The sequence below is a fragment of the Mytilus edulis genome, chromosome 6 (assembly GCF_963676685.1).
Source record: "Mytilus edulis chromosome 6, xbMytEdul2.2, whole genome shotgun sequence".
NCBI lineage: Eukaryota > Metazoa > Mollusca > Bivalvia > Mytilida > Mytilidae > Mytilus > Mytilus edulis.
In genome coordinates this window covers 88496901-88520032 of record NC_092349.1, presented here as the reverse complement: position 1 = coordinate 88520032, position 23132 = coordinate 88496901, and the positions used below count along the sequence as shown (strand labels likewise).

General features: G+C 32.5%; 1 protein-coding gene across 1 annotated transcript in view; it reads left to right on the top strand.

The window, feature by feature from the left end:
• The window catches only part of LOC139526738 (carbonic anhydrase 14-like), a 30948-nt gene extending 9285 nt beyond the window's left edge, over window positions 1–21663 (top strand). The window contains exons 5-7 of the mRNA XM_071321902.1: window positions 20002–20094; window positions 20313–20376; window positions 21491–21663. Of these exons, the coding sequence (XP_071178003.1) occupies window positions 20002–20094; window positions 20313–20376; window positions 21491–21663 (330 nt within the window). The remainder of the gene's footprint in view (window positions 1–20001; window positions 20095–20312; window positions 20377–21490) is intronic.
• The last annotated feature ends 1469 nt before the right edge of the window (window positions 21664–23132 follow it).

Here is a 23132-nt window from a genome sequence, read left to right as displayed (position 1 = left end):
AATAATGTTCTGGTTACCTGATACAAAATATATATTTACCCATAGCCATCATATCAGTGTTTCAGTCCGACTTTTCTCTGACATCTTTATTAACTGCCGTACCTAATTATCTGTTATATTTTATGATTGGTTTTTATGGTCATTGCAGTACCTAGTTATCTCATGTTTTTTTATGATTGATTCTTATGTCATCTGCAGTACATAGTTATCTATTGTATTTTATGATTGGTTCTCATGCTCACTGTAGTACATAGTTATCTATTGTATTTTATCATTGGTTGTCATGCTCACTGCACTACCTAGTTATCTATTGTATTTTATGATTGGTTCTCATGCTCACTGCACTACCTAGTTATCTATTGTATTTTATTATTGGTTCTCATGCTCACTGCACTACCTAGTTATCTATTGTTTTTTTTTATTGGTTCTCATGCTCATTGCAGTACATAGTTATCTATTGTATTTTATGATTGGTTCTCATGCTCACTGCACTACCTAGTTATCTATTGTATGTTATGATTGGTTGTCACGCTCACTGCACTACCTAGTTATCTATTGTATTTTATGATTGGTTCTCATGCTCACTGCAGTACCTAGTTATCTATTGTATTTTATGATTGGTTCTCATGCTCACTGCACTACCTAGTTATCTATTGTATTTTATTATTGGTTCTCATGCTCACTGCACTACCTAGTTATCTATTGTGTTTTTTTATTGGTTCTCATGCTCACTGCAGTATCTAATTATCTATTTATTTTATGATTGGTTCTAATGCGACTGAACTTAACCAAACAACATTTTATCTTATTATTTTTCAGACGACCATGTGGATATTCAAACGTTTTCTTTAAGATCCCTGTTTCCACGTTCCACTAAAGTATTTTATAGATATTACGGTGGATTGACAACCCCTCAATGTTTTGAGAGCGTAATCTGGACAATATTTCAGGAGCTTATTCGAATTTCTGAAAGACAGGTGATAAGAGGATAAATATATTTACTGTATTACTTCATGCAAATACATAACTCGTACGGTCAAACACTGTAACGGAACAGTAATGGTAATGAAAACTAGAAAAACAACATTGAATTTCATCGAGCTGGGTCAAAAAGACATCGAACTCATGTAAATAAATATCAATACATGGTAACCTGTTTTGTGCCGAAAAATTCTATATGCCAAGTCTGTAACAGTTTGCAAATAGAGTTGAGTTAAGAACACAGCAAAACAAACATCATTCATCATTAATTATAATTAGAATGTTTCAAAAATCAATCAGAGTCTTTTACATGTAGATGTATATGTGTATACCTACATTAAGTGGATTTCTATAAGACACAGCTCATTATGCTGTAAAAAAAAACCCAAAGACATGATGCTTACATCTTATTTGTAATAGGTGCTTCAGTATGATAATTTCAAAAATGTTTTTTTTTAGCTTTGGTGCTGAAATCAAAATGCAGGAAACCCAAAATAATCAAACAATTTCAAAATTAAACAAAAATCAAATCACAAAAGGGAAACTAAAAAAGCCACCTAAGTTATGTATGAATGTGTGACTAATTTTTATTATTCATAGATAAACCAATTCAGGCACCTAGGCGATTTTTCATGATTATTTTTCGTTCCATCCAAATCTATTTGTAAATAAAAAGTAAAATCACAAAAATACTGAAATCTGAGGAAAATTCAAAACGGAAAGTCCCTAATCAAATGGCAAAATCAAAGGATAAAACACATCAAACGAATGGACAACAATTCCTGACTTGGAACAGATACTCTCAAATGTAGAACATGGAGTATTGAAGCTTGTTTTATATCGCTACACCTCTCACTTTTATTACAGTCGCATCAAAATCCGTTATTTTTACAACGATGCGCGAACAAAACAGACATAATCGGTAAAATATTCAAATAGATATAGAAAGATGTGGTACAATGTATGAGTGCCAATGAGACAACTCTCCATTCAAATAACAATTTATAAAAAGTAAACCATTATAGGTGAATTTACGGCCTTCACCACGGAGCCTTGGTTCACATCGAACAAAAAGCAATAAAAGGCCCCAAAATTAGTAGCGTAAAACCATTCAAAGGGGAAAACCAACGGTCTAATCTATATAAAAAACGAGAAACGAGAAACACGTATATATTACATGAATATGGTTATAGCAGTCATCACTGTGTTACAATCTCAAGACAGTCTCTAAACCATTTCATATCTCTTTGCAATTGTCTTTTTCGTCTAGTGGAAAAACTTATTCAAACACTTCTTTAGCTATTGCATTACGAATTATTTCATTAATAAACCAATTCAGACACATATACGTCTATCTATGACTGTTGCTGTAATAAAAAAATAAAAAAATAAAACACTATTGTTTTACAAATAAATTTGTAGATAAACCAATTCCGACGTCTAGGCGATCGTCATTTCCTCCGTTTCCGACCACTGTCAGATAACTTTTGACCAACACAGCCTCTAAATGGAAGATGTGTCTATACCAATGACCGACGAGGTTATCGATACCAAAGAAAAGGTACATTTGGAAGACAACCTCAGCAACCTGTACCTGCTCCAACCAGACCGTTTGTTAATAGGCCACAGGTAAAGTATTTAATTGTATAAACAAAGTTGGCACGTAACCGTTGACATGACAGCAACACTACTCCAAAATCATAAAGATTTATAAAAAAGAAGATGTTGTTTGATTGCCCATGAGATAAATCCACATAAAGAGACCAAATGACACAGAAATAAACAGCTACTTAGTCAGCTATGAAAGGTCCAAAAATCACAAAATTAATGTAAAACGATTCAAACGAGAAAACTAACGGCCTGTAGCTAATAAGTGTAAAAAAAAAAAAAAAAATAAACGAAAAAATAAATGTTAGACTGCATTAAACTACAACCAATGAATGTCAGGCTCCTACATTTTTGTACATACATAATGTGGCGGGGTTTAACATGTAAGCGGGATCCCAAACCCCTAACCTGGGACAATTGTGTAACAGTTTGTCTATTGTAGCTCTGATCTATAATTCAGTTGATGTTTGAAGTAAGTTTCTTATTTCTAAGTCTTTATTTTTTTGTGTAGTGTTTAGTGGATTTTCGTAATTTTCGTATTCTTACCATAACATTGTCAGTCGCTCATAGCGGAATATTTGACAGGCAGTGACGTATAGGAACCGAAGAAAAATATCCTGAGTTATATGAGTATAAAAAGTTAAGTAGAATTTCAAATGTCTACCTTACATTTGCTCTCTCATTTATTGTGGAGGTTTTATTGTTAAAGCATTTTTTGATGTTCACGTTTCGTCAAGTATACCGTTGAATGGTTTTACACTAGTGATTTTTTGGGCCCTTTACAGCTTGTTGTACGGTATGAACCAAGGCTCCGTGTTGAAAGCCTACCTTGAGCTATAATAGTTTACTTTTATAAATTGTTTATAGGATGGAGAGTTGTCTCATCGGCACTCATACCACATCTTCCTATATCTACCATTTAAAACTAAAGTAACTACTCATCTAAGATTATATTACTTATATGTTGCCATATTAACAATGTTTTAATTAGTTATGTGGAGGAACAGATCGAGATTGTATTTGATTAATCATAAAATAAGGCCTCTGTAGTTTTGGTGAGTCCAAAGATTTGATTTACTTTCATTAGGAAAATAGAGTAATAATGTATACCGATGATTTATGAGTATTTCAATGATGGAGAAGCTTTACAAACAGAAATATTCATAGCATAATATCCATTTTCACCTAAGGTCAGCTTTTCCCGAGGAAGATAGAGATAAATTGGCTCATAAAATGTGATCAACATATTTACTCTGACCTTTTGAAAAAAATATAAAAACTTTAAAAATACTTATACCACACAATTTATCTGAACATTTTCATTGGTTGAATAGCACCAATTTTAATTTGAGAAGTTTAATTTTCCCTTTACAATAAAAAAATGATTAAAATATTCAGCTGATTTTTACAGAGTTATTTTTCTGTAGTCTTTTGTAAGAATAATAAGCCCTTATATTCTCGGTGATTAACAATGTTAAAAAAGGGAAAGAAGGTATTTGTTTATGATAATCGATAAGATCATCATTCCAGTAGTGACCGAATGACTAATTTTTGCTAAAGGTTACAAACATCATCCTACAATGAGCAAAAACAGTTGGGTGAAGACTAAGCATTACATGTAGACGGACGGAAAAACGCCGCGTTTACTCGCGTGAACTTCCTGTAAACGCCGCGTTAACTCTGCGTAATTAAAACACCGAAATTTCAGTAAACATCAAAAGGAAACAGACGTTTACTTTCGCGTTTTTCTCCGCGTTGACGCGAAAAAAAAAGGTGCGTCACCTGTTTTTGTAAAAAGTAAACGGGCGTTTATTTTCGCACTGATTTCCGTGTTTACGTTGAAAAAAAGGCACGTCTTTTAGTTTCGAAAGAAATAAACGCACGTTTATTGTTAAAAGTAAACGCGCGTGGACGCAAATTGTCAGCGTATCGTGGATACAACGACCTAACATATCACATGATAAGGTATATCAAAATGACCAACTGTCCTTTTTCGTTTGACATATTGACGATTACTGTTTAGGGTATAACACCTCTTTCATAAATTGAAAACTAATGTAATATATATTAAGTTAAAAAAAAAAATGATATTTATCCTGGAACTCTAAAACATACAAGACTCTCAGTTTACATTCATGCGGGGATACTTTTAAGGAAATCTGACAAAACCTGAGCTGATACGATAACTGTTCAAGTTTATAGAAAGGATGCGTCGGTGATCATAGTTGAAAAAGTTTTGTGATTATTAGTAGATATCATTCTCTTTGTGAGGCAGACATACGTCTGAATTCAACGGGACTACCATCTCACAATTAGCAGATATCCTTCCCTTTTGTGAGGCAGACACACGTCTGATTTCAATAGGGCTACCATCTCACAATTAGCAGATATCCTTCCCTTTGTGAGGTAGACAAACGTTTGATTTCAATGGGGCTGCTATATCTCACAATTAGCAGATATCCTTCCCTTTGTGCGGCAGACAAACGTCTGATTTCAATGGGTCTACTATCTCAGAATTAGCAGATATCCTTCCCTTTGTGAGGCAGACACACGTCTGATTTCAATGGGCTGCTATCTCACAATTAATTGATATATTCTCTTTGTGAGAAAGACACACATTTGATTTCAATAGGGCTACTATCTCAAAAACAATGGTCGGTAGTACTACACCAACAGTGCATAAATAAAAAATTAAGAGAAAACAAAATGTATGATATTAAAAATATGAGGTATATTTATTAAAATGAAACAAATATCTAAAGCTCGGTTGACACAATCTTAAAAATAGGAAACAATTGTATAGAGGTTGATTGATACATTTTTTACAGCAGTAAACACATATCTACATGGAGAGAGGGCTCGGTTGACACAACCTAAACAACAGGAAAAATATATCTAGAGCTCGTTTTATACAATCTAAACAACAGGAAACAAATATAATATCTAAAATTGGTTGACACAATTTATACAGAGGAAACGAATATCTTGAGTTCAGTTTACAAAATTTAAACAATGAACAGAGTGAAGGAATCATTTTAGCATGTTTATTTCATATATTGGTGAAATTGTACTTTTTCAGTTTTCTGTATCTAAAACCAGATCCAATGGTTTTCCTGTATCTAAAGCTAGATCCAATAGTTTTCCTGTATCTAAAACTAGATCCAATGGTTTTCCTGTATTTAAAACTAGATCCAAAAGTTTTCCTGTATTGAAAACTAGATCCAAAAGTTTTCCTGTATTGAAAACTAGATCCAATAGTTTTCCTGTATCTAAAACAAGATCCAATGGTTTTCCTGTATCTAAAACCCGGACCAATGACAGACGACAAAATAGGAGGAGGACTTCACAAAGACGCCGTAACAGAGTGTAAAGCCGCTTAAGGTAGATGGGGTGTCTAAATTATAATCCATAGAATCTTTTAATAATTTGCCAAAATGTAGTTCATATCCTGCTTGTTTAAAAACATTAATAAAAAGAATGGGTCACCGGACTTATTTTCACGCTACAGGTTGTTCAAAATTGTCAAGATTTTGTATAGATTATGCATGGAAAACCCATTTTTCCGCCATAAAACGCAAACCACACCATAGAATTTTGAGATAAAATATGAGAAGATAGCTTCAATATTATACTTTCAGATAAGAAAAAGAAAAAATGGGGTCACCGGACTCGTTTTCTAGCTACATGTAAAAATGGGAAAATTCCTAACACATTCTATTGTAAAAGTAACACTATCTCGATTATCTGCCCTTGCATTTGAGTTGCCTCCCCTTATTTGACAAAGTTGAAAAAAAATTAATCAAACAAAAGAATTCATATTTTTGTAAAATACAATCATAAATATGATCAAACATGGCATTTTCTATATTATAATGAAAATTCTGACACATGAATTACCTACTTCTATAAAAATTTGCACATTTCATCAAAGATCTAGACCTTGTTTTCTAGTATTTCAAAATTGTCTGATGTATGAATTAGATAAGTCAGTCAGAAATAATACGTGTTTACAAAAGACAGGAGCATCATATTAACACATGTTAGAAAGCAGATCATACCGAACATTAGTATAACAAAATGTTCTGTAATTATTAAAATACACTACTAGTATATTTCCGAATAAACTACGGTAAATAAAGGCAAAAGTAGTATACCACTGTTCAAAATTCATAGATCAATGGAGAAAAAAAAAGTCCGGGTTACAAACTAAAACTTAGGGAAACACATCAAGTATAAGAGGAGAACTACAACACAACAGAAACAACACTAAAAAGTAACACACACAGAAACGAACTATTATATAATAATGGCCATTTTTCTGACTTTGTACAGGACATTTCAAGAAAAAGATGGTAAGTTGAACCCGGTTTTGTGTCATGCCAAACCTCCCACTTAAATAGGAACGTTAAATATAACATTAAAATGACAACATTACATGATCGGACGTACTAAAATACAAATAAATGGGAAAAAATATAGCACAGAGAGAAACACGAATAATTGCTAACAAAAGGTAGCAGGCTTAAAATTTAATACGCCAGACGTACGTTTCGTCCACACAAGACTAACCAGTGACGCTTATGAAAAAACTCGAAAGCCAAAACAAGTACAAAGTTGAAAAGCACTGAAGAACAAAAGTTCAAAAATGTTGTTACCAATACGGCTTAGGTTTTCTGCCTGGGATAAGGAAATCCCTATAATGAAGAATAATTTATATTTTGCAAACAGTAAATTTTATAAAATGATTATATAATAGATGTACATGATAAATAAAGGCAATAGTAGTATACCGCTGTTCAAAACTCATAAATCTATGGACAAAAAACAAAATCGGAGTAACAAACTAAAACTGAGGGAAACGCATTAAATATTAGAGGAGAACAACGACACAACATTAAAATGTAACACACACAGCAACGGACTAAGCATTAGACAACATCAGATGAAAATAACCAATATAACATCAAAACCAAATACATGAATTTTGGATAGAAAAGTACCGTGACACGTCTTATAGTAATGTGAATTCACACTCAAAAATAGGAGAAAACAAACGACACAACGGAAACACAACGTAAAAATGTTACACACACAGAAACGAACTATGATATAACAATGGCCATTTTCCTGACTTGGTACAGGACATTTTTAAAGAAAAAAAATGGTGGATTGAACCTGGTTTTGGGGCATGCCAAACCGAAGTGCTGACTAACTGCATAATAAAAACGAATGCATTACATAAAACAAACTGAAACCAGCACATCAGCCCAGTTAGCCAAAGTCAACAACTCACTTGATGACGTCACAATTGAATTTCTAAAACGATTTCCCAAAAATACGATTGAATTAGGATAAAATTCAATAGTAGTTTTGTACCAAAAGAGGGACGCAAGATACCAAAGGGACAGTCAAACTCATAAATCTAAAACAAACTGACAACGCCATGGCTAAAAAATGAAGAAGACAACCAAAAAAACAGCACACATGACACAACATAGAAAACTAAAGAATAAACAACACGAACCCATAAAAAAAACTAGGGGCGATCTCAGGTGCTCCGTCAGGGTAAGCAGATCTTGCTCCACATGTGGCACCCGTCGTGTTGCTTATGTGATAACAAATCCGGTAAATAGTCTAATTCGTTAGGTCACATTCATGAAAGGGAAGGGGATTGTAGTTACGACGTAAGGAACATATCCGATATCATTTATGAAACGGTTATTCCATAACAGTCAACCAACTCGGGATGGCGTCCGTAAAATTTACAAAGGGATACCAAGTCAGGGAAATGGCCATTGTTATATTATAGTTCGTTTCTTTGTGTGCTACATTCTAATGTTGTGTTTCTGTTGTGTCGTAGTTCTCTTATATTTGATGCGTTTCCCTCAGTTTTAGTTTGTAACCCGGATTTGGTTTTTTCTCTATCAATTTATGAATTTCGAACAGCGGTATTCAACTGTTGCCTTTATTTATAGGTGGCACGGTAGTATTTGCATTCAAGAGTTTAGGTTGCTCTTTTGTGTACCCTACTTAGGTAAATGTATCTAAACAGTGTGATTGGACAAAAAATACAGTATCAACTGAACACACTTTCCCAAACTGAGGGATGAATCAGGTGTAGAAAAATATGAAATAATTTTACATACAGATGAAAATGAATTTTTGAGAATTGTTTTAAATTTTGTATTCACTGCACCATAAAAGACCTAAAAGTACTAGTGGCCTTAGGTTTTTAAAAATAGCAAAAAAAGTAAACGGTCATGATACATATTCAAATTCATTTCTGAATAGTAAAATGAAAGTACTTCAGTTAACTGTGAATGTAGATTTTTTTGCGGTGTTAGAAAGTGGGGAAAATTCTAAAAAGGCTATTATTATCCCTTATGGGCCAGGAAATACTACCGTGCCACCTTAAGGGGGATATATATGTTTACACTAAATCAATAAAGGAACTTTTTTTACCTATGCAATTTGTAAGTTTATCAATAAAAAGTTGATTAAGGGCAACTATTATAAAAACAAGCCTTAAATTCCACCCCTGAGAGTAAAAATTGCTGATTCAGCAAGTTTTGCCTGATCTGTAGGTAATAATGTAAAAATTTACCTAGAAAGTAGAACTTCATTATTTTTATGTAACTTGCAATACATTTTTAATTATAAATGCTCGCTTTAACTTTTCGCAGTGTCTGACACATGTGCAACCACTGAAATTTGAGACGCGACATTCTTCGGTTGCATGTACATCCTACTATGTTCACCGAAATAAATAAATTGCATAATTTTTTATTTTTTTCAACACAAGTACAGCTCTACTAGTTTTCTTGAGGTTTAATTTGTAGTTCTGATGTAACATGACACCAGTAAGAGCTTTTAGGGAACCAGTAAGTGGTTAAAGGGTCCTTCCTTATTCATTTAGCTCTCATATTGGTCTGAAATAGAGATAGAAATAGGGGTTTCTATACATTGACTAGACATTATTTTTGACAAAAAATGTATTTATGATGTTATATCAGCAAGATTAAATGGTTTATTCATTTTCCATTCAAATACCATTAGTTGTTAAGATTTTCTGACAGTGAAAAGCACAATAAAGGCAAATTGATTATGTAAGGGGACATAATTTAACTTAAAGCATACATGAGAAATAGACAAACAGTCAACTTAGAGATATATTCTAGTACATGTATTGTCAAACAGATTTTGGAATAATAGTTAACTGCAATCTAAAGACTTTTGTTGTATTGCCCTCATAATCTGGAAATGTTTAAAGTAATATAAGGCATGCTGTAAAATGTGGAATGAACTTTAATATCAGTTTTCATGATTTGGTGCTTAAACTGTTTCTTTCAGTCAGATTAACCATAAACAGAGTTGGCAATCCAATAATTCCTCCTGAATCACCATGTTTGACTTCTGTGTTGATTTGAAACATCATATATTTAGGTTTTATTCACTCCTTAAGTAAAAATGGTAAGATGAAAAAAAAGTGAAAATCTGCCAGATGGGGTAGGGATGTAATGTTTCTTTTTTTTGGTAAGAAATGAGTGCAGACTAGTATTCTTTATTGTAATATGTTCCAAAGTAAGAAGTCTATGCATCATAGGTGTCATGACTGGTTTCAAGTTTGTTATGGCTTGGTTAAGGTGGCACGGTAGTATTTGCATTCAAGACTTTTTGTTGCTCTTTTGTGTACCCTACTTAGGTAAATGTATCTAAACAGTGTGATTGGACAAAAAATACAGTATCAACTGAACATACTTTCCCAAACTGAGGGATGAATCAGGTGTAGAAAAATATGAAATAATTTTACATACAGATGAAAATGAAGTTTTGAGAATTGTTTCAAATTTTGTATTCACTGCACCATAAAAGACCTAAAAGTACTAGTGGCCTTAGGTTTTTAAAAATAGCAAAAATAGTAAACGGTCATGATACATATTCAAATTCATTTCTGAATAGTAAAATGAAAGTACTTCAGTTAACTGTGAATGTAGATTTTTTTGGGGTGTTAGAAAGTGGGGAAAATTCTAAAAAGGCTATCATTATCCCTTATGGGCCAGGAAATACTACCGTGCCACCTATAAGACTGATATGAAATGTATTAATAACTATGAAAATTACAATACTTATTTATATCAATTTGTGGAAGTAATTAGATAATTACTTATATTATCTAGATATGTCGGTGTTTCTTCTGAATCAAAATGTAAACCATCACGAAAGACATCAATTGTCGAAATGAAGAGACATTAATTGTCGAAATAGAGGGACAGTTAATGTCTAAATACACATATCGTACAATAAAATGAAGACCGTTAATTCATTTAAAGGATTGCGGTCCATTTGTTCATTGCTCTGTTAATGTCAATTTTGTTGCTTTCAATGAGATAAAAAAAAAAGGTTGCGAAAATAAAAAGAAAAACATAAAACCGAACTCTTGGAAAAATTCTAAACAGAAGGTCCTTTATAAAATGATGGCAAAATCAAAAGTTCAAACATGTCAAACGAACGGAAAACAACTGACACATTCCTGATTTGGTACAGATATTGATTTACGAAGAAATGGTGGATTGAACAAGGTGTTTAGTTTAATTTAAGTTAAAACATATTTATGGAAACACGTTATCTCAACCTATAAAAATCCCTTTCCACTATGTGGGTTCGAGTGCTGCCTTGAAGTTATAGCTAGCTCTCACTTATATGGAAAGTGCATAGAGTTATATTAACAACAATGTGCGCGCAAATTAATCCGACATAATCGGTAAGAATTGGAATACAATTAGGTTACAGCAGTCAATATTGTGTACAAATCTTAATCACTATAATATGAAAACAATTATCTATGCCAACAAAGACCAATACAATAGCATATCAAAATATTATAAATAAAGCATATCAGCCAAGAATGAAAGATATTTAAACAAAAACAAAGATGACCACAGTACAAAAAAAAAAACAAATACCAAGCCACGCCAAATGATCCATAAACAAACATGGACCAAACAAAATATACAAAGACAAAAGAAGTAACACGTGCATAACAGTAAGATGATGATGTTAAAAATATCAGTACCTAGGATCTATACTTCAGGACGATCATTATGTATATTTAGGGTGCATTTCTTTCTAACACAAACGATGCAAACGGCTAATCGCGTACATGTTTTGATCATTTGTTTCTAAAATACGTTTGTAAAGTTAACATAAACTTTGACAAACTATGCAAACGCTAAAAATGCGTCTGCAGTTTGTCGTTTGTTGGTTCAAACGCTACATTTGTTTCTAACTTCAACCTGATTAAACGAAGTATTTGTTTCTACGATTGTAAAAAGTCTGTTTACCAAAACATGTGCATGCATTATTGAAAGTTCAAACAGGGTCAATAAAGACTTATTAAACGATGTATTTGTTTCTACTTTTGTAGCGTTTAGAAAACAACAACAAACGCGATACAAAGTTTACAAAATTTTGGTTAGAAAGAAATGCGGCCTTAATGAAGTTGAAACGAAATATTTATCAACAAATTATCGGTATCTTTTGAAGAATCTGTTTTAGAAGAAAAGGGTGAGTCTTTCTTTCATTATTCCTGGCTCATCAACTTTTTGCTCAGGTACTTTTGACGTCTGAGTAGCAGCTGTGAACTCTTTCAATAATACTGAATGATATATCGAATATTAGAATATTACTGGTAAGGTGTGAAAATGAATAATTTCCCGGGAATAATCAAACTCATCTTGAAACACTACCTAAACATTGTGTAAAAAATAGGTAAATGAACTTCACAACAAACATACTTTTTATTTTATGCTACGACTGTCAATAAGACATGATGTATATATATTGCTTATTATTTATGAACATTAAATAGCCTGTAAAAATTGTATTCGAGTATATGACCCATGCTTGTTTAAGAATGATCGGGATAAATGCGTTGGCTTCTATTCTGTTTTCTGTATGTTGTTCTTTCTTTATGGTCAAGGCAGATGGAGGTAAGACCTATTCTATTTTGACAGATAACTACATTTTTATCGTATATTAAAAAAATAATCATCTATTGAAAAATAGTGTTGAGAACAGTGGTGTTTCTGGTATTGTTTATATATTTTATATTACTTTTTTTATATTATATAAAATTGAGAATGGAAATGAGGAATGTGCCAAAGAGACAACAACCCGACCATAGAAAAAAACAACAGCAGAAGGTCACCAACAGGTCTTCAATGTAGCGAGAAATTCCCGCACCCGGAGGCGTCCTTCAGCTGGCCCCTAAACAAATATATACTAGTTCAGTGATAATGAACGCCATACTAATTTCCAAATTGTACACAAGAAACTAAAATTAAAATAATACAAGACTAACAAAGGCCAGAGGCTCCTGACTTGGGACAGGCGCAAAAATGCGGCGGGGTTAAACATGTTTGTGAGATTTCAACCCTCCCCCTATACCTCTAGCCAATGTAGAAAAGTAAACGCATAACAATACGCACATTAAAATTCAGTCCAAGAGATGTCCGAGTCTGATGTCAGAAGATGTAACCAAAGAAAATAAACAAAATGACAATAATACATAAATGACAACAGACTAGTAGCAATTAACTGACAAGCCAGCTCCAGACTTCAATTAAACTGACTGAAAGATTATGATTTCATCATATGAACATCAGGCACAATCCTTCCCGTTTGGGGTTCAGTATCATACCATCATAACATATATGAGAAGAACATAACCCGTGTCATGCCAACAACTGGTTTTTGAATAAATGTGTTTAGTTCCGATGCATGTTAAAGTTTACACACACGAACTGACATTTATATCAAAAGAGGGGCAACATATTCCAGAGGGACAGTCAATATCATAGATCGGAATAAATTGAAAACGCCATGACAGAAAAACACAAACAGACAAATAATAGAACACAAGACACAACAAAACTAAAGACTAAGCAACATGAACCCCATATTAACATGCATGTAAAGGCGATATATAATGTTTTTGTAGATATTTATTTGATAAAAATGAGGCTGCATAAATATGAAAATACTATCGAAACCGTATTTTAAAATCGTTTTTACTTTCGTTCTAATTTATCTACCATGACTTCAAATAATTCTGCATGAAAAGATCAATATTGTTTCAAAACGTCCGGAACAACCAAATTCTATAAAGCTTGAAAAAACTGAAATAATCCTAGTCAAAACACAATCAATAAACAGCTACTTATAAAAGGTAAATACATTGAGCAATGCGGTAAAGGTGTGAAAAAATGAACATTAAGTATGACAGAACATAAGATAGGGTAGCTTTTTAAAGTCTTTTGCGTATTACTGAGACACACGTTGCCAGAGGGTTTGTTTGGATGTGCGGGATGTATACATACAATATTATGTCGGACGTTCTTTCTAGTCTCGTGTGTAAGTAAAATTTAATGACAAAGTACTTTTTCAAGTAGTAGTCCAAATTACCAGTTTAATTTTGGATAATAAAAACTGCGGAAACGTATCAATAAGAGAAATGGTTAAATAAAATAACTATGATTACAAATATGGCCTTAAATCAAATCATAATTAAGTTGTCACACTTAATGAATGAAATGGTTTTTAACCGGTCATCGATCTAAGAAGTAAATAAATATCCTCGTACACGTGATGTGCCATATCATAACACTACAGTAGAACATTGAACTGATTCCAAAAATATGTATATCTTCTACAAAACATATGAAAAATGAGGGTATATTAAAAAGGGGTCGAAATTTATCCTTACAACAGGCCATTTACTGATCCCCTCAAAAGACACGTTAGAGGTCTTTAAACGCGCAGAGAGCGTGGCACTTTTATCTACAATAGGCCTTGATAACGTCATCCAATTGAACGTTCATGTTCTAGCATTGATAACGTCCTCCAATTGAACGTTCATGTTCTAGCATTGATAACGTCCTCCAATTGAACGTTCGTGTTCTAGCATTGATAACGTCCTCCAACTGAACGTTCGTGTTCTAGCATTAATAACGTCCTTCAATTGAACACCCATGTTCTAGCATTGATAACGTCCTCCAATTGAACGTTCATGTTCTAGCATTTATAACGTCTTCCAATTGAACGTTCATGTTCTAGCATTGATAACGTCCTCCAATTTAACGCCCATGTTCTAGCATTGATAACGTCCTCCAATTGAACGTTCATGTTCTAGCATTAATAACGTCCTCCAATTGAACGTTCATGTTCTAGCATTAATAACGTCCTCCAATTTAACGCCCATGTTCTAGTCAGTCTTTGTTGCATTTTTAAACATGCCGCCAAACCAAACGCTATACTTTTAACGTTGACAAAGGTTTAAAGAAGGACATAATAAAACCCAAAGTGACCATGTTTCTATTCACAAATCACTTTCACAGGATGTACATTATACACAGTACTCTTGTTTTTATTACAGAGGAGGATGACACATTATTCTCATTATTTATTTAATAGATGTGTCATCTCAAATAAAATCCCAATTTTTTTATTGTCAATACTTTTCCTTTAGTTTTTGCTATAACCAACATAATTCTTACGGTAGAAGCGACTACATCAATAAGGTTTCTTTTAAAAAAATATGCACTTTTGTATATGTATTATAGGGTTATTGCATTTATATTGGGGAATATTGTCCCGAGTAGAATTATATTGCACGAGCTTGCGAGTGCAATATATGTTCTACGAGGGACAATATTCCCCAATATTCATGCAATAACCCTTTTATTGTATAGCAATATAATATTTGAAGTAAAAATTGGTTTAAACTGAGATTTAAACGTTGATGACGTCATGAATTTTGAAGATTTATTGCACTAGTGTAATATTAGAATTTATTTCACGCTAACTTTTGGATACATTCTGTGGGAAATATTATATTGCTATACAATAAATATAGTTATTACATTCTACTTCATAGTTGTTGGCCTTGAAGATTGAACTAGCCATGTCTTTTCTAAGAAATTAGATTGTGTTTACTGTTAACATTAAGATTTAGTCTTGACAGAATCGATGGCATCTAAAAAAAAAAAAAAATACATTCAAATGATGTACTTTCCTTTGGACGATTTACAACCCTTTTTGACCAAATCAGTCAAACATTCATTGTAGTTTGTCAATTAGGTAAGCCAAGAAACTATAAGCTAAGCATCAAAGACAAATCAATTTCAGAATATAAAGGTTGTGTTGCTCATGTTGCTGTCTTTGAGTATGTAGGGTGGTCAAAAAGCCTATATGCGTTTTCGGGTTTTATCCGGCTACCATACGCATGTGTTACTTTTCACCAAGGAAAAAGTAATCACCAAATTCTTCAAAACAGTGAAGTATACAAACTATTAATTTAAACAAAACCTAACCTCGAGAAAGAACAAAGAAGCATCTCGCCCGCTTTGTGTTATTTCTCCAACGCTGCACATAACATCGCCATCGCTTGAATTTATATATTCTATATTCTACATTTGCGGCGCGAAAGTAAACATCTTCAGTGTTGGACTTCAAATCTACAGCTCTCAGGATTTTATACAGCCAGCGCTGGACTAAACAACTTTTAAAACTGTATACTCTAAATTGTAATTGATCGATTATGAATCGTCATCACTTGACTTTTAATCATTATCGCTTGGTATAAATCGTCATCGCTTGACTTTTAATCATCATCGCTTGATTTAAATCGTCATCGCTTGACTTTAAATCGTTAACGCAAGACTTTATATCATCAGTGAACAAAATTAAACTTTATATGTATGAGACCAAAGGTTAAGGAATATTTGAATGTGACATTCTGTAATCTGTAATAGTTATCCCATGAGGACGCGGTGTGACAATGTAAGAGGGTGATCTTACACTGACACACCAGGTCCGAATGGGATAATTATTTTACATCCCAGCGATTGTGAATTAGTTTCAATACTTTTACACTAGTATAGAGAATCTAGTTTAGAACGCCACACAATCCTTATTATAAAAACTATACATTATATATCGTACAAATCTAAATAACAATCTTGAAACAATTTATCGAGCATCAATAAATATGTTAAACTTTTATTCCAACTTTATGTAGTAAAAGCTACAAACAATATCTTTTTATAGAACGTCAATAAATATGTTAAACCTTTACTAAAATTCTGTGTAGTTTAAGCTACAAAAATATTTGTTTGTCATGCATCCGATTTCATCTTGAGAGATGCACACGCCTGATGAAGCTAATTTTTTTTAGCGAAATATTGCGTATTTTATTTTAAAATCTAATAGAACTTTTTAAGTTTCGTAATTTCGAATCTAGTTGTCCTGGTGTAGGTGTGTGATTCGTGGGTAACGTTCTTGAGTTCGAATTCCATCATGGATTTCTGTATATCAATTTTGATAGTTATTTTGATAGTTTCTTTTCCGTATAAAGAATTCTTAGTTTTATTGTGGATTAGGTATTCCACCAGTGTTACATAACAAAGGAAAAATTCCAAGCTAGGCGTACCTGGCAGAACAAAGGAGCTGGGATGTAAACTATTATTATACATTTTTTACATATGTAAATGTCAGAAGTAAATATATTAAGATATACTATTATAGAAACCCATCTACTTTCAAATTAGTTTAATTGCTATCTCTAAGAAATATTAAGGAATTAAATAATCTGGGTAAATACATTTATGAGGCAGAAAAGAATTCGAGATATTTGATTGTTTGTTATGTATCTTTATTACCAATGTAAATTGTATGCCAAACTCCGCTATATATTAATGATGTATATGTATATATAAAATGTGTAATTTGTGTATCTGTTTACTCATATGAGCTGTATTTGCTTACAAAATAAAGTATTATTATGATTACATTTACAGGAAACTCGTGGGGATATCAAGATGGCATACGTAAGTGATTTTATTGTTGGCACCTGCAATACACATGTGACATACGTGTAATTATTAATTCTGTTTACATACGTTTCAGTATGTTTTTTACCTATTAAAGCAAGTTATATTGCCATAAATTGTCTGTTTTTATTAGCAAATTATTGTGATAGAGATTAATTATATATCGGAAAAATAAATGGAGATCCTCGAAAACATATGCAAATATAGTATACTTTTTTGAACAGCTGAAAAAAACCCACTACGCGAAACTTGTTCCGTACAAGCACATCTTCAACTATCTTATAAACAGTTCTTTGATAACTAGTTTTGAATCTCCAAATTATTGTTTACATTTATGATTAGTTTTCTTTTAACCCAAAATTTGATGAAGATTATTTCAAAAAAATTGGAAATACGTACAACATAATTAAATTTATTTTAATTCATATATGATACAGCAATTCATCACCAAATTGTATTCAATCTTTATTTATTTATCTTATATTTACATTATTTAATCATGATTATATTCTTCAATCATAACACATGGTAGCTTCTGGTTCTTGATTACAATTAAGTTAGTATATAAAATGGAAGCAACTACAAAGTTTCTACCTGCATGAATATAAAGTGAAAATAAAGAACATACCAGATGTGTCAAAAAAAAAAAAAAAAAAAGATACTCCTGAAAATATTAAAGGAAAGCTCTCTTTCAAAGATACTTTTTCATTTAACATTGAATTATTTCTGTTTAATTTTGTAGCTCCTTCACAATGGCCGATTGAGTACAGAACATGCGGAGGTCGTCGGCAATCACCAGTTCATATAGAGATGAAGGATGTAGTCCTCAATCAACAGTTAGGGGCTTTTGACCTGAATGATATAAATGTTATTAACAATATACGGTTGACGCTGAAAAATAATGGACATACAGGTCTGTACTATACGGCAAAAAGTCAAATAAATGAACAAAAATATCCTAGACGATCACTTTGTATAAAAATAACAACTATGTTGTACAAGGGAAACACCACATTCTGACAGAGACTGAAATAAATAAATTATTTATGAAAATTATACAAGAAAAGTCACAAAATGTATGTTAGCTTTGGTATTTGGGCATGCCAGCTCTGGCGGACAGGCTTGAGCATCCTTATCCAGGACGAAAATGTGAAAACATGACAATTTTGTAATCTAGTGCATGGATCATAAACAAACATGAGTACGTTGATCTTTCAGTATAATTTAATTCACAGATATACATATAAAGAACATAAGATACAAGAGTATTCAAGTTTGGGATAAAACAAAAAACATTACTGGTAAAGCAATTACCCCCTTGAGTAGTAAATATAGGCTGATAAGTTGTATTCAGAGCAAAGTGGAATTTCAATTTCATTTTGCAATGCTTTATTGCCCTTTTTCTCATTATGTGAGAAAACAATATTCTCCTTTTAATCGCGTAAACTGTCTTTTTTTTCTTACAAATATGTTGTTTTGGTTTTGTTATTTCAACAGAAAACTCTAAACATCCTTTTTTAAGTTCTCATTATTTATCAATTAGTTGAAGTTGACGTGGAAGGTCGAAACAACCTATTGGTAACTGGTGGAGGACTACCAGGGCCTTTTATGGTTAAACAATTCCACTTCCATTGGGGCTCAGCAGATAACAGAGGATCAGAACATGACATTAGCGGGAGGTACTTTCCTATGGAGGTAGATATATAAATATGCATGTTATAGGTACATAAAACAAGTGACAACTCTACGAGAATTCAATCTAATAGAACACCAGTGATGGTGATACACGTCTGAAAACAATTATTATATTATATTCATAATTATAGTTAAACTTGTAAATATATTCAGAGAATATATGTGTTTCAGCCGTGTATCATCTTCACTAGTGTTCTAATGGATGGGTTTACGCAAATATGCAGAACTCAAACAGTAAGCATGAATATGCATATTATAATTAAACATAAAATAAAATATTATAATTAAAACCTGCTGACTAAGACATGTGAAGGTCTATGATTAATAAGAAATACACGGAAGATCGATTTTTTCAAGAAAGTAGAATTATGGATCAAAGTTTTAATATATTGAAAACTTTGAAATTGCAGTTGTATACATTCAGTTTTTGCATTCCTTGTTCTTTATTTTGGAAAAAAATCCCCAGAAATAAAACACGTACATCATGAAATAAAATGCAACGGAATAGATCTATCAGTTTTAGTGTGATTTCTGAAATTTTGTACATTTCATATGGTAAGGTAAGTGATCATGGCTTTTATAGTTAGTTTTAATATTACACCATTTTATGTTTGTTCATAGTAAATTTTATTGTGTTACTAACGCATGTAATTTCACAAATGACTAAATAATTCAAAAATACCAAAAATCAACAAATGCACCGAAACATATTAACCTTCCTTTAAACACGAATAAAAAACTACTACTACTATAATATTCATAATAAAAAGTAAACCACTGAGTCAGATGATTAGCATGTTTTCATAGGAAACTTATATTTTATTTCTAGATGCATGTTGTGACTTATTCTGCACGATTTAAAATGTTTGAGGAAGCTAAAAATTCCACAGATGGCTTGGCTGTACTGGCTTTTCTGTTTGATGTGAGTAATATCGGTTGAGACGCTAAATTTTTTAAATTAGAAAAAGAATACTATACAAATGATCACCATTTTTCAAAACATATTGTTTTCAAATTGAACAGGGAATACTCAAATAGAAAAAAATCCATGCTTATTTCAGATTATAGCTAAAAGAGACGACAATTTATACAAAAGTAGTCATGGTTCAAAGTTGTATATATCAAATCTAACGTTTGTAGATTGGCGATCATAATCCTGTGTTTGATGAAATGATTGGTCATATGAACGACGTTCGTCACAGAGGTAAAATAAGATTTAACGCTTAATTGACGTGTATTTAACCTTTAAATAAGAAAACAAAAAAATGGGGCTTCTTTTTCCTGAACACAAGCTACCGAACATTTAACAAACCCCTTTCAGTAATTGTACTTATAAGTCGTTGAGAAATCATCAGTTTATTGGTGTACAGACCCCTGGAGAGGATGAGAAACTGAAAGTACAAAATAACAATAAAAAGCATACTATTAAGACGACACTAACACAATAAATGTCAAATAGTAGTACATTCACAATGAGAAAGGTTATAAAGTTCAATACAAGTAACTCTTGTACACTACACTTATAATAAATTAGAAAACTGTCGTATATAAATTGGCAAGCAAAATGACAGGTTGTATCTGAACTTTTCATTAGAAGCACGATAAAAATGTGTACACACGTTGAGAATGTGCTGTACTGTAATTCTGGAAAATTCAAGCGTGACCCTTGTCTACATGTATAAACCACAAAAATAAATCCTTAAATGTGGGATTTATAAATAATGAAAGGTGTTTAAGGGCAAAATGTATACATAAAACAAACAAACAGTTCTGTTTACTAACCGCGGCAACAATTACTGATGCCGTGAGTAAATGAACTCCAAAATTCAAATTTGAAAAAAAAAATAAAAGATTAACTGACTCTAATGGTGGCTTAAACTTCAAGTAGAAACAACAACATGTTTTTTCAGTTTTGACAATGATCGAGGGACTGCGGAGTGAAATCACCAGAAAGCACGACAAGGTCAATTCGACACTTACACCAAATAAGACTAATACAGTAATGTTCAAATTCATAGGTTACGAATTCAGAATGTTAATGTAAATGTGGTTAATTGTTCTCACCGTACAATGAATAATCTGATTCCTCCTCATAATGTATTGTTCAACTCGACGTAACCGAACCAAAATAAACCTTACTTTATGTTTATTGCAAGTTAAAGACAATTAAATCTGCATCGTGGTGTCACTTTACATACTTTTCAGATTTCAGAAATATACATCGTTACCAGGGTATGATAGGATAACATACACCTTAGTTATTTATATCCTTCGTTAGTTCTTACCTAGACACTTTACTTTTAATATATTTTTTGTAGATGACCATGTAGAAATTCAGACATTTTCTTTGAGCTCGTTGTTTCCTCGTTCTACTGAAGTATTCTATAGATATTATGGCGGACTGACGACTCCTCCATGTTACGAAAGCGTTGTGTGGACAATTTTTCAAGAGCATATACGAATTTCTCAAGCACAGGTGATCTTTTTTTAGTTCCATAGTGTTAAGCAAAATCTCAAATAATACTGAACTCCGCGAAAAATTCAGAACGGAAGTACCCAATCAAATGGCAAAATCAAAAGCTCAAACAAATCAAACAAATGAATAACAACTGTCATATTCTTGAATTTAAACAGGCATTTTTCTTATGTAGAAAACGAGAGATTAAATCTGGTTTTATAGCTAGCTAACCCTTTCACTTGTACATATATGTGTCCTTTTCTACAAAAAAAACTATTAATATCAGTTGTACTCTCAATATTATAAAAAACAAATATATGTATATAGTGACGATAATGAATGAGTAAATATGATCATACAGATATGCACCAGTCCAGGGAAAAGTTTACACATACAACTTCTGCCAAAAAAAAGAGCGAAACGTGTGAATAAAATTAATCCATTTACATGTTTAACCCCTCCACATTTTTGCGCCTGTTCAAGTCAGGAGCCTCTGGCCTTTGGTAGTCTTGTATGATTTTTAATTTTAGTTTCTTGTTTAGTTTCTTGTGTATAATTCGGAGTTTAGTATGACGTCCATTATCACTGAACTAGTATACATATTTGCTTGGGAACTAGCAGAAGGATGCCTCCGGGTGCGGGAGTTTCTCGCTGCATTGCAGACCCACTGGTGGGCTTCGGCTGCTGTCACCTCTTTGCTTGGGTTGTTGTCTCTTTGACACATTCCCCATTTCCATTCTCAATTTTACTTAAGGGTTCAAACAACTATCAACTTGAGACCTCATTACGTAGATGTGAGCAACTTTAGAGAAATGTACTTCCTCTAACAACAAGCCCTACATGAAACTATACCCCATAGCATGTTATTAAAGGTCCGTTATGTCATAAATTGAAACAATTCAAACGAGAAAACCAAACGTACAAACATAACCAAGACATACAATATAACATAACACTTTTAATAGCATCTAAAAACTTTATATAGATATTGTTAAATTTAAATAGTTTATATACATAGCTATACGAAGATGTGGTATGAGTGCCAATGAGATAACTCTCCATCCTAGTCACAATTTGTAAAACTAAACCATTATAGGTCAAATATAAAAACAAGATGATGTGTTATGATTACCAATGAGACACTTCTCCACAGGAGACCAAAATGACACAGAAATTGACAACTAAAGGTCATCATACGGCCTTCAACAATAAGCAAAGCCAATATCGCATAGCTAGCTACCAAAGGCCCCGCAATGACAATGTAAAACAATTCAAACGAGAAAACTAACGGCAAAAAATGAACGAAAAACAAATATGCAGTACGGTCTTTAACACGGAGCCTTGGCTCACACTGAACAGCAACCTATTAAATGTCCAGAATTTTGTGTACTTTGATTGATGTTCTTTTTTTAAATAGATAAACGAATTTAGGCGTCTCGGCGATCGTTATTTTCGTCGCTTCCGAACATTATCAGATAATTTTAGACCAACTCAGCCTATAA